At 45.4% G+C, this 13510-nt stretch overlaps 1 protein-coding gene across 1 annotated transcript; it reads left to right on the top strand.

The window, feature by feature from the left end:
* Positions 1-3036: 3036 nt before the first annotated feature.
* On the top strand, positions 3037-4714 carry ACTL7B (actin like 7B). The gene has a single exon (XM_022577973.2). The coding sequence runs from the start codon at positions 3125-3127 to the stop codon at positions 4376-4378; it is 1254 nt and encodes a 417-aa protein (XP_022433681.1). The 5' UTR covers positions 3037-3124; the 3' UTR covers positions 4379-4714.
* Positions 4715-13510: the final 8796 nt, after the last annotated feature.

The following is a 13510-nucleotide window of genomic DNA, read 5'->3' as shown; positions in this document are numbered from 1 at the left end:
CACACAGTGGTATCAGTGATGGAAGGATATAGAGACTGTTGGCACACTGCACCCAAAACCTCCACTGCCTGGCACCCACAACCCTGCACACCTGTCACCAGCCATTTAAGGCATATGTGGGCTCCTGGGGGTCTCTGTTGAGGTCCCTCTAGGTAGAGACACTCTATGTTGCTCATGCTTTCTTAGGCCGTATTTTCTCATGGGATAACACCTACTTCTGCTCCTCTGGCCCAAGACCAAAAATACCATGAGATCTTTCTTGAAAGCAACGCTGAGGCTCTCCCCTAACGTGGAAAAAGAAAACATGAAAAAATTAGACCAAGAAACACATTTCTCCCTGAGGTGGTGTCCTTGCTCCTAGCTTTGTTTTTTGGGACACCACCCACCCTTGATCTTTGGAGGAAAGGTGAACCAGGCCCTGTAATTTTAGCAGCTAAGGAGGGAAGAAAGAGAATCTAGAAAGGAAAAGGCCAAAGTACGTTTCTTTTCACGAACGCAGATTCCTAGATCCCACCCCCACTTTACTGAATCTGCATGTTTCGAGCCTAAGACTGTTGAGACCTAGGAATCCAACTCTTCAATATGTTGACCTTTGGGAATCTCTGAGTCAAGCTCCCAGCAAAGAAAAGAATTCCATGTTAAACAGACATGAGCCTCATTCCCAAAGCTCAGCCCTCAGTGTGATAACCCCAATACTAAGACTAACCAGTTTCCTTGAGGTGGAAGGGAAAGGAGCTGTCTTCAGAAGGTGGAGATACTCTACTGAGGACTAAATCTAGATCATTTCTCTTTCCCGAGCTCCATAATCCGCAGCCTAGTGGCCTCTGGACATCTCTAAGTCAGCACGCCCCAAATGGAACTCATTGCCTTCCCCTGTATAACCGCTCTTGCCCCTGTATCCTCTGTCTATATATGAGGAGCCCTACCAACCACCTAGATGCTCAAGCCTGAAACCTGGAGGCAGCGGATAGGGATCAATCTGATGAGGGGATATAGCACTATCAAAATCAGGTTCGACTAACATTTTGAGTAGTTTGCCCAAGCTCATACAGATTATAATAATGGAGCTAGATTTGAACTCGGGTCTTCTGAGTCCAGTTCCTTACTCCTCTTTCTATTCTGTACTGTCTTTCCACAAGGAGTGGAAGAAGAGGAGGCTTAGGGGGTCCACGTGCATTGCCTTTAAATAGCCTAAGTGTTGTCACATGGAAGAATTAGCTTGCCTTGCACAACGTCAAAAGTAGACCCAAGACCAATTAATGGTTTCTTCAGAGAGGTACAGATATCAATCCAATGTGAGGAAAAGTTTGTCCCTCACAGCTGTCCATGCCAGATCAAGTGTCTAGTCCTCAGGTTCTGTGATTTTGAGATACCACCACTGGAACTTGGTGGTGCTCATAACTGAAATCCTTATAAAGTTGTTTCCCACATAATCCAGTTCCCTAGTGCCATGTTCCAAGAAACAATTCAGCAAACAGAAATTCCCATGAGTTCTTTATTAACATTCTTATATGTTCCACAGCAGTACTTCTTATGTCTTAAAAATCCCTCTTTTCTTTCTTATCAATGTCACCTAATCCTTCAACTACTTCTGCTCTTATTAAGTTTCCCAGAAAACTTCCTTAGCCCCAGTTGTTTCTCTTCCCCTTTTCCTCCCATTTCTTTACCAAAGCCCTAATCTGTCTTTTGTTGTAGAGGGGGGACAGTTTGGCACAGAGGACCCTAGGGGAACCTAATGAATTTGTTTGTTCTGTATGACAGGCCATCTTTGCCTGGGCAGAGGAAAGGGATTCATCCTTCCCTCTTCCTCCCTCCCCACATCTAATCTTCTAATGTAAATGCAATGCTTGAGGCTAGAGATGTCACAGGAACCTATGAGAAAGGGTCTCAAATGCTAGACTAGAAGCTTGGATTGAATTGAGGACAGTTGAGAACCAACCAATTAGATTAGATTCTACTTTCTGAGTTTCTTTAGAACCTGTCCCTTCCTTTTTTCCACACTATCACAGCCCTAGTTTAGGCCACCTTCAAGTCTTACAAAAATTTCTTCAACATCCTCCTTTTAGATCTCAGAGTCTTGTCCCTCCATATTACAGCTAAACATGAATCTTTCTAAGATTTTGTCCTGGAAACCAAATCTGACCACTCCCCACTTAAAGGCTTCATTGGCTCCCCAGCTGTGGTCAGTTTAATCTAAGCCCTTACCTCTAGGATTTGGGGTCCTCCCTAGTTGCCCCCATGACTGCCGTATCCTGATGTATTTTTCCAAACACCTTAACTACTGCAAGCTCCCCACCATGCCTCCCTCTGAGTGTTTGATCAGGCTGTGCTCTCTGCTTGGGATGGCTTTCCCTCCTCTTAGCTACCTGACAAGTACCCACTTATCTTTCAGTACTCTACGTAGGCAGCACCTCTCTGGAGAAGCTTCTGACTCCCTCCCTCCTTTGTGCACCTCTGTTCTCCCAATAGACGTCCACCTGCAAACTCCTCTGCATCCATTCATCTTCTTCCCAACTAGACTGGGCACTGCTTGTGGCCAGGTTTCTATCATCAGGGCCTACACACTCTTCAAGGTGACCTGGTACATTGGATTTGGAGGAACTTGGGTTAAAGTACAAACACTCCAAGAGCTGTTTGCTCTTGGGCAAGTCATTTGCATTCTGAGCCTTGATTTCCTTAGCTCTGTCTACCTCCCAAGATGCTGTGAAGTGTCACGTGAGGTGCCTGCTACAGTGTTTGGCTTACTGTAGGGGCTCAAATATTTATCACTCTCTTGGCCAAGAAGCTGAGGAGGAAGAGGTGTTCAGCTAGTGAACGGGTGATTAGCAGTGAGGATATAAGGGGAGGGAGCAGAAACCTCTGAGACCCAAGTGTGGTTGGATTTCTAAAACTGTGCTGGCCACCTGCTCCGTCGGGGAGCAAAGTCGCGTTAGGCCGATGGGGGTGGGGCTGATAGGTCAAGGGCCTGCCAAGGCCAAGCCCTCCCTGGGCTGCTGGAATGGACCAGCCCGTGGTGACATCACAATCCTGAGGAGTTGCCAAGGCACTGCTGGAGGTGGACCCTCTTATTTCTCCCCATGGAGCTCTAGGATGTGGATGTGAGAAAGGTGAGCAAGGAAGGCAAATGGCGACGAGGAACAGCCCTAGCCCCAAGCCCATGGGCACGGCTCAGGGGGACCCTGGAGAGGCAGGCACGCTGCCAGGTCCTGAGGCTGGCATCCGGGACACAAGTTCATCCACTCAGCTGAAGATGAAGCCCAAGAAGGTGCGTAAGATCAAGGCACTCATCGTCGACCTGGGCTCCCAGTACTGTAAGTGTGGCTATGCGGGTGAGCCGAGGCCCACCTACTTCATCTCCTCCACTGTGGGCAAGCGCTGCTCGGAGGTAGCTGATGCTGGTGACACCCGCAAGGAGATCTGCGTGGGCCACGAGCTGCTCAACGTGGAGGCGCCTCTGAAGCTGATTAACCCGCTAAAACACGGCATCGTGGTGGACTGGGACTGCGTCCAGAACATCTGGGAGTACATCTTCCACACGGCCATGAAGATCTTCCCCGAGGAGCATGCCGTGCTGGTCTCCGACCCCCCACTCAGCCCCACCAGCAACCGCGAGAAGTATGCAGAGCTCATGTTCGAGACCTTTGGCATCCCTGCCATGCACGTGACATCCCAGTCGTTGCTGTCCATCTACTCCTATGGCAAGACCTCCGGGCTGGTGGTGGAGAGTGGGCACGGCGTCTCACACGTGGTGCCCATCTCCGAGGGCAACGTGCTACCAGGCCTGACGAGTCGTGCCGACTATGCCGGCAGCAACCTCACTAGCTACCTGCTGCAGCTGCTCAACGACGCCGGCCACAAGTTCACGGACGACCACCTGCACATCATCGAGCACATCAAGAAGAAGTGCTGCTACTCGGCACTCAAGCCAGAGGAGGAGCTTGGCCTGTGCCTGGAGGATCTGCGTGTAGACTATGAGCTCCCCGACGGCAAGCTCATCACCATCGGCCAAGAGCGCTTTCAGTGCGCCGAGATGCTCTTCAAGCCCACCTTGGTGGGCAGCGACCAGCCTGGTCTCCCCGAGCTCACGGCCGCCTGCCTGAACCACTGCCAGGAGGCGGGCTTCAAGGAGGAGATGGCAGCCAACGTGCTGCTGTGTGGCGGCTGCACCATGCTGGAAGGCTTCCCAGAGCGCTTCCAGCGGGAGCTGAGCCTCCTCTGCCCCGGGGACAGCCCCGCAGTGGCTGCTGCTCCCGAGAGGAAGACCTCCGTGTGGACCGGCGGCTCCATCCTGGCCTCCCTGCAGGCCTTCCAGCAGCTTTGGGTCAGCAAGGAAGAGTTCGAGGAGCGGGGCAGTGAAGCCATCTATAGCAAGTGCTGAGCAGTGGTGTCCCTACAGTCCAGGCCCGTGGGCAGGCAGCCACAGACCGCTCTGTACACATTTACAGAATTTCACATAAAATTTTAAGATGCAATGGCTCTTGCCTGGTCTGGATTTCTTGCTCTAGTGTGATAGCAGAAGGTCTTGGGGAGTTGGGTTTAGGCATATTAGCACCTTCTGCTCTGCTGGGTCGGGAGCAGCAGGGGGGTGGGGGAGGTTCACTGGCCCCTCCCCCTCTGCTCTCCCCATGAGGGCAACATCATCATAGAGCCCAGAATGTGGCTTCCTGTTCTATTAGCTCTTCAAGGTTCAAAATCCAATCCAACAGACACTCATACTGCTTGCTCACCCATGGACCAAGGGGGAAACAAAAGCTCAGATTAAGGGACTAGCTTGGGTCACATAGTTAAGTGGTGGGTGGGAGACTCACAACTAAGTGTCTGATTTCCATCTCCTGTTTCTGCCCCTGATGGTCACCTGCCCATAGCTTTGTCACTGCTTGACTGCCTCACTAGCCAACCCTCACTGCCTGCCCCCTTCAAAGGAACAGCCCATGGGTGTCTCCTGAGTGGGAGGGACCATTTCTACCCATCGGTGGCCCTCTCCCTTTAGACACCTGCCAAAGTTGCAGCTATTTTTAGAGTCACAAAAAGCCACTGAACCCAGAGGCTGTTAGAGAAACCAGAGGCCATTTAGAAATCATGTGGTTCTCTCCCTCCTGTAGAGTTGGGGAAACTGAGGACCAGGATGGAGGGGGCCATGTCAGTGGTTGAGCCTAGGTCTCCTGACCCAGGTCATGATTATTTCTAGAAGGACAAACATGGTTACTTTAGTTTGGAATGCTATAGCAAAATACCACAGATGGGGTGGCTTATAAACAACAAATCTATTTCTTACAGTTCTGGAGGCTGGAGGCCAAGATCAGGGTGCCAGCATGGGCAGGTTCTGGTGAAGGCCTTCTTCCGGGTTACAAACTCCTGACATCTGGCTGTGCTCTCACTTGGTGGATGAGATGGGGCCTCATCTCTGGGGCCTCTTCTATAAAGGCAGTAATCCCATTCATGAAGGCTCTGGCCCCCCAAAAGTCACCTTCCAGAGGTCTCCACTAATACCATTACTTTGGTTCGGTTTTCAACATATGAATTTGGAGGGAGGGGTGGGGGATTGGGAGGGTGGAAGCAAACATTCCATCTATAGCAATGGTTCTTAATGGTTAGCAACCATTAAGCGCTTACCAAGCATCTACTATGGGTGAGACCCAGAGCTGGAGACAGAAATGGCCAGAATGTGGCCCTTCCCTTGGGATTACACACAGCTAGTGGGGGATCCAGTGGACAGCCACATTGGTGGCTGAGCTCAGTGTTCCTGGGGGTGGGAAGGAGGAGGTGGTGTAGTGGAAAGCTGCAAATGGAGAAGGAAGTGCTAGGCGAGGTGACCACTTAGTAGCTTTAGGGCTGAGGGAGAAGCCATCGAGTCTTGTGAGATTTCAGCTGGTGAATGACTGACTGCCTAGAAGAGGGTGGTTCCTGTCTCTTCTCCTCCCCCACCTCCTGATGGCGTCCATGACCAGGGGCCCATGAGCAGCTGTCTGTGAAATCAGACATTGGTGAGCTGCGTAATCTGATGGGCTATCAAATATCTGTGAGCCAACTCTTACCTTAGACAAAGAGTCCTGATTTGGGGGCAATCTGTGAGGCTGCCTCTGTCCCTGGCCTTGTGCGAGAGCTGCAGCTTTGGGAAAGAACCAGACAAGGTCTTTATCACCTAACGTCTTGCCATCTAGCCCTCCCTGTTGCCTAGAATTGGGTTTCTAGCCTGGAGTTTGAGTTCCTCTGGAGCCGACAGGGCCTTGGTGCTATGCAGGAACCTGGGCTCTTTCCTGTAGAGAGAGTTGCAGACTGGAGGACTAGAGGCTGATGGTGCCAGTAGACACATTTTATTTGGCCAGAACAGTGTATAAGTTTTTTTCTGGAATGTGAATTCTTTCAGTGGGGCCTATATTCTTGTGTTGCCAAAGTCTCTACCACTTTGATGTCTTCACATATACCTGCTGCTTCAGCATAACTTTTGTTGTATTAGCCAGCATTCTTTTCTGTTGCTTGCAACCCAAGAACATTTGCTTAATACTTATCCTAAATACCTGATGAGTTATAGAGAGGGAAATGGAGGCTTATAGAGGGGAAAGTGATGTGCCCCAAATCACACAGGCAGTAAATTAGTGCTGTATGTGAACGTTCTTCCACATGCTCGTCTTGACCATCTCTAAAAACCATGCCTATGTCTACCTCCCCGCCTCCACAATCCTTTCTTCCTCACTCCCCACATTCTCAGCAAGTTCTCCTACCTCCACAGTCACAGTTTCAGTGCCCTGATCTCCTGGTCCTCTCCTCTAAAAGCATCCCTGTGTGGCCAATGGTATGAAAACACTAATCACTTAATCTCTGGTGACTCTTATAATTGAAATATTAAGACCAACATTTCATTTATTTCCCAACAGAAAAGCTACTACACATGAAGAATTTTTGTCACAGTATTAGAGAATGTCAGATAACACATTCACACTTTAGAGTGCAAACCTAAGCGTGTCAATTGGCCGTTGTTCTATATTCTCTTGTTTAGGTATTTGTCCCCGAGGTTAAACTTGAGCTTCTTAAGGGCAGGAACTTGGACTTCCGCATCCTGGTTTTCTCTGGGCCCACTGCAGAGAAATGGCATGGGGTGGGTGTTTAGTACATGCCAATGGAAATGACTTACTCCCAGTCAGTGAGGTAGAAGTTACAAGTATCTTTCCGCATTTTACAGGTGAGGACCCTGAAGCTTGTAGAAGTTAAGAATCTTGTCCAAGTTTACTCACCTGGTAAATCACAGTCTTGTGCTAAATCAAAGTTTTGTGATTCCAAAATGCCTCTCTGCCCTTATCTCCTTTCTGCAAATTTTCAGTCTCTTTTACAAGAAAAAGAATACATATAAAAGATTCCTTTCAAGTAATAAACAACAAATATGATGTAATTTCATAATTATCCCAAGGCATAAAAGTTAAGAATGCCAGTCTTTTAGCAAAGGAGAGACAACTTGCTTGAGACTTCCAGAGACATAAGTAAGCAAGTATTAGAGTGACATCATGTGGTAAAGTCCTACTAGTTAGACATGGCAAGAGGCCTGTTATCCTCACTGCCTGTCTGGGCAGCCTGACCTCTCTCCCCAAAGTGTATTACCAAGTTTGTCCTAAGAATTATCTGCATAAGGTGGGTTTAAGCAGTTCACTTCATTATAATACAAACCATTAATGGTGTTTTATTTGATAAGTGTTTTTTTTTTTTTTTAATCCTACATTTTCTTGTAATGTAGTGGTTCTTAACCAGTGGGGACAGGGAGTGTGGGGTATTGGTGATGCTGGAGCTAGCTCTTAATGGCTTGTGACAGCCCATTGTTAATGTCAGGAATTTTGCAAGCCAGTTAAACTATATTGGTAGCTTGAAATTGTCCAAGGTATAAGTATTGCTTTTTTTTTTTTTTTGGCAAGTAGGCATTCCTGTGTCTTTCAAGGGGATTTAGTTAGTGTATAATGCAGATGCACATTGCACACTAAAGAGGAGGGGGTAGTGGCTGAAACGGCAGATAAAAATTTCATGTTAAATTTTTCTTGCCCTGCCTCAAAAATAATTTTGCTTCCTCATGAAGACGCAGCTCTATAAGGTCAGAATGCCTTTTACAACCTGTCCAAGCTCCACTCACCTTCAAGGCCCAGCCCAATGCCCCTTCCCACCACTGTGGCCTTGCACACCAGCCTTGGCTTTATCACCTGCCCAACTCAGCAGAAAGGACAGACTGTGTCTTTTCCATCTCTGTGTCATGGCTCAGGGTAGGTGCCCTGGGGAAAGTATGCTCTATGTATTGCTCAGAGGCTCCTTAATTTGTATTTGCTTGTCCTGGACTTTTTGCTGTTTCCTCCCAGAACTCTGCAGAATTTCTAGGGTTCTCAGCCTTCAACCTGGCTGCCTGTCGGAATCATCTGGGGAGCTTTTAAGAAAGACCCATGCCCAACTTCAGTCCCAGTTAAATCAGAATGTGTGGGGTGGAGTGGAAGCACCAGTGTGATCTCACAGGCTGCCAGTGATTCTGATGTGGGGACCACTGCTCTAGGGAAGCCTCAGGCCCCACCTAGTCTTTCATTTTCACAGGCAGAAATGCCAAACCTTTCAGGCAGCACTCGGTCTAGAAAAATGTTCTTTTCCTGAGATGGAACCTGAGAATCTGCCAATTTTCTGAGCCTTTAACATTCCAGAGACCACTGCATGGCTTCTGAAAGGAGTTTCACCCCTCCTGGCTTCTGCATTTGCATAAATATGTAGAATAATAATTAGGATCTAAATAAGTCATAGAAGAAGCAATAGGACTATGCTTAGTGAGTTCTGGGAAAGGCCAGAAAGCAGTGCTTTACGGATGACCCTTGAGCAATTGCAGAGAGCCACTTCCGTGGTTTCAGGCAGGAAGCGTCCAGCAGAGAAAACCGTGAGGATGGGAACTGGATCAGCAAGACCTAGCATGAATGTAACCCCTCAATCACAACCTTGAGAAGCACCCCTCCCTCATTTTTATGGCCAAATAGATGGATATGGGGTTGAATTCTGCCAGGATCCCTTTCTCCCCCATCGCAAAAACAAAGGTAGCTTGGTACATTTCCATAGCTCTAAGTACTTTCTTCATCTTCTTGTGGCTTGAGAGGACCAGGCCTTCTCTCTACTTCTCACCCTGGTGTGTGCATGCATACCTGCATATACACAAACCGGTATGCGTACATGTACATGCATGTACACAGAGCATGCAGTCTCCTTAGAGGAATTTATTTCTTTGCGAAGGGGGGCATTAAAATGGAGGGCAAAGTTCTTGTCTTGGTCTTGTGGTTCTCAAATTTTGTTGCTTATTAGAGTCACTTGAGGAGCTTTCAAAATTCCTGATGCCGAGGACTTCCGGCTCATGGAGTCACCTATTCTCTCAGGTCCTCCCTCTTACAACTAAAGTCCCCTGGACACTGACAGAGATTCTCTCCTTGACCAAACTCTAGCCAGGGTCCCCTGAGCCCTTTCTTAACTAAGCCTCAACCTTGGCCTATGAAGACTGGAAAAAACACTAAATAGTTTCTAACAGCTCAAGGTTCATCCATAGGATGACCCTATGCCTCCTTAGAATGTCTGTCTGAGAAAATTCAAGGATGCCCAAAGAACTTACTGTTTGTTCAAGCCAACACCCGAAGGAAGATAGGCTCCCTGTCTCCCAGCCTCTGCGGGAGGGTAGGAGCCTAATTTCAGTAAGTGTCAGTTGGTTAACCCAGATGGGTTTCACAGAGACCAACCCTTACTTCCTGCTTTTTTGTATTTTTTCACTTCTCTGACTCTCCTAAGCCCCTGCTTGACTCCCTCCCTATGCCTTCATTCTCCCTTTAAAATGCAGTCATCTTGTGACTTCCCTGGTGGTGCAGTGGTTAAGAATCCGTCTCCCAATGCAGGGGACATGGGTTCGAGCCCTGGTCTGGGAAGATCCCACATGCTGCAGAGCAACTAAGCCCGTGTACCACAACGACTGAGCCTGGGCTCTAGAGCCCTCGAGCCACAACTACTGAGCCCATGTGCTGCAACTACTGAAGCCCGCATGCCTAGAGCACATGCTCTGCAACAAGAGAAGCCACTGCAATGAGAAGCCCGCGCACCGCAACGAAGAGTAGCCCCCGCTCGTCGCAACCAGAGAAAGCCAGCGCACAGTAACAAAACCCAACACAGCCAAATATAAATAAATAAATAAATTTATATATTAAAAAAAGAGCAATAGGAGCATCTTTTTTAAAAAAAAAATGCAGTCACCTCTGTATAAATCAAAGTGGAACTCTTTTCTCTCCTGTAACAGTATTTTACTGTTCAAAATCTGTTCTTACCACTTAAACTAATGTCTGGCTTTGTTTAACTTTGATAATATAACACACCAAATAAAGATAGGAAGACTCCAAAAAGTGAAAGAAGTACTTGTAGGCAAGTTGTTATTATCTTTAGAAATTACTTATATTAACTATATTTTCTTATTTTTCATAAGACCCCCAAATGCCAGAGCATCACAAATTAAAAAAATAAGAAAATATATTTAATATAATTGGCCCAGTGATGAATGGATACCAAATAGACAAACACAGAATCTAAGAAAGCACAGTTAGGACTTCCCTGGTGGTCCAGTGGTTAAGACTCCCCGCTCCAAGTGCAGGGGGCAAGGGTTCTACCCCAGTCAAGGAACTCAGATCTTGTATGCCGCATGGTGCAGCCAGAAACAAAAAAACCAACAACTCTCTTTGGGACTTCCCTGGCTGTCCAGTGGCTGAGACGTTGTGCTTCCACTGTAGGGGGTGTGGGTTCGATCCCTGCTCAGGGAACTAAGATCCCACATGCCAAGCAGTGTGGCCAAAAAATAGAAGAAAAGAAAAGAAAACACAGAATGGGTTTCAGTGGGGCTGAATGGGGACTTGATCTCCCACTCCATCCTCCTGTGGCATGGAACAGGGTAACATGCAGTGGGGTATTGTCAGTGGGTCCAGCATTGCTGTACCTCCATCCTCATGCAGCAGCAATGAGGCGGAAAAAGCTGATGAGAGGTGGGGCTAGTTGGCACTTACCTCTCTCCTCTTCATTCTCTGGTGACAAGGGGGCCCAGTGGGGAGCTGATTTTACACCTCCACTTGGAGGCAAGTAATTTGTGGATATCGAGAAACTGATTATAAAGTTTATATGGAAAGGAAAAAGACCCAGAATAGCCAATACCACACTGAGGAAGAAGAAAAAAGTTGGAAGACTGACACTATCTGACTTAAAAACTTACTTAAGGTACAATAATTAAGACAGTGTGGGATTGGTGAAAGAATAGACAAGTAGATCAATGAACAGTATAGAGAGCTCCAAGATAGACCCACACAAATATAATCAATTGATTGCTGACAATGGAGCAAAGACAATTCAATAGAGAAAAGATAATTTTTTTAATAGAGTTAGAACAATTGGAAATCCTTTTGCAAAAAAATAAACCTAGACACAGATTTTACACCCTTCACAAAAATTAACTCAAAATGGATCATAGACCTAAGCACAAACCTATAAAACTTCAAGAAGACAGCATAGAAAATCTAGATGACCTTGGGATTGGGGATGAAATTTCAGATGCAACACCAAAAGCACAATCCATGAATGAAAAAATTGAACTAATAAGTTGGACTCTATTAACAGGAAAAACTTCTGCTCTGTGAAAGACATTGTTCAGAGAATGAAAAAACAAGCCACAGAATGGTAGAAAATATTTGCAAAACAAATCATCTGATAAATGATATGTATCCAAAGAACTCTTAAAATGCAACAATAAGAAAATGAACAATCCAATTAAAAAATGGGCAAAAGATCTGAACAGACACTTCAACAAAGAAGATATACATATGGCAAATACACATATGAAAATATGCTTATCCTATATAAAAGATGCAAAATCGTACATCCACTCTAAAAGGCAATTTTTTAAAAACCAAGCTAAATGTATTCTTACCATATGATCTAACAATCACACTCCTAGATATTTACTCAATTGAACTGAAAACTTATGTCTACATAAAAACCTACACATGAATGTTTGTAGCATCTCTACTCTAGTTGCCAAAAACTGGAAGCAACGAAGATATCCTTAAACAGGTTAATGGATAAATGGTGGTACATCTGTACAATGAAACATTATTGAGGAATAAAAACTATGGACTTTGGTTAATAATATGTCAGTATTGGTTCATTAATTATTACAAATGTGCCACAGTACTGCAAGTGAAAATGTGTATGGGTGGGTGGGGGTGGTACATGGAAACTTTCTATGTTATCTGCTCAATTTTTCTCTAAATTTAAAACTGTTTAAAAATAAAATCTTTTAAACAAGCAAACAAAAGGCAATCTATAGCTTGGGAGAAAATATTTGCAAACCATATATCCAGCAAAGGACTAGTATTTAGAATATGTAAAGAATTCTCAAAACTTAACATTTAAAAACAATCTAATTAAAAAATGGATGTAAGACGTAAACAGACATTTCACTAAAAAGGATATATATGTCTTCTTTGGAGAAATGTCTATTTAGATCTTCCACCCATTTTTTGACTGGGTTGTTTGTCTTTTTGATATTAAGTTGCATGAGCTGTTTTTAAATTTTGGAGATTAATCCGTTGTCAGTTACTTCATTTGCAAATATTTTCTCCCATTTTGAGGGTTGTCTTTTTGTTTTGTATATGGTTTCCTTTGTTATGCAAAAGTTTTAAAGTTTAATTAGGTTCCATTTGTTTATTTTTGTTTTTATTTTCATTAGGAGGTGGATTGAAAAAGATTTTGCCGCTATTTACGTCAAAGAGCGTTCTGCCTATGCTTTCCTCTAAGAGTTTTATAGTATCCGGCCTTATATCTAGGTCTTTAATCCATTTTGAGTTTATTTTTGTGTAGGGTGTTAGGGAGTGTTCCAATTTCCTTCATTTACATGCAGTTGTCCTGTTTTCCCAGCACCACATATTGAAGAGACTGTCTTTTCTCCATTGTATATTCTTGCCTCCTTTGTCATAGATTAGGTGACCACAGGCGCACGGGTTTGTCTCTGGGTTTTCTATCCTGTTCCTTTGATCTATATTTCTGTTTTTGTGCCAGTACCACACTGTTTTGATTACTGTAGCTTTGTAGTATAGTCTGAAGCCAGGGAGCCTGGGTCCTCCAGCTCTGTTTTTCCTTCTCAAGATTGCTTTGGCTATTCGTGGTCTTTTGTGTTTCCATACAAACTGTAAAATTTTTTGTTTTAATTCTGTGAAAAAATGTCATTGGTAATTTGATAGGGATGGCATTGAATCATACAGATGCCTGAAAAGCACATAAAAAGATGCTCAGCATCACTAATTATTAGAGAAATGCAAATCAAAACTACAATGTGGTATCACCCCACACTGGTCAGAGTGGCCATCATCAAAAAAATCTGTAAACAATTAATGCTAAAGAGATGTGGAGAAAAGGAACCCTCCTACACTGTTGATGGGAATGTAAGTTGGTACAGCCACTATGGAGAACAGTACGGAGCTTCCTTAAAAAA

Source organism: Delphinapterus leucas, chromosome 6 (genome assembly GCF_059928025.1).
Source record: "Delphinapterus leucas isolate spDelLeu-1000000601 "Yukka" chromosome 6, BTC_Dleu_Yukka2, whole genome shotgun sequence".
NCBI classification, from domain to species: Eukaryota; Metazoa; Chordata; class Mammalia; order Artiodactyla; family Monodontidae; genus Delphinapterus; species Delphinapterus leucas.
This window is presented reverse-complemented; position numbering and strand designations above follow the sequence as displayed.

Coding starts and splice junctions, on each gene's coding strand:
- ACTL7B (XM_022577973.2), top strand. CDS start 3,125: ATGGCGACGAGGAACAGCCCTAGCCCCAAGCCCATGGGCACGGCTCAG.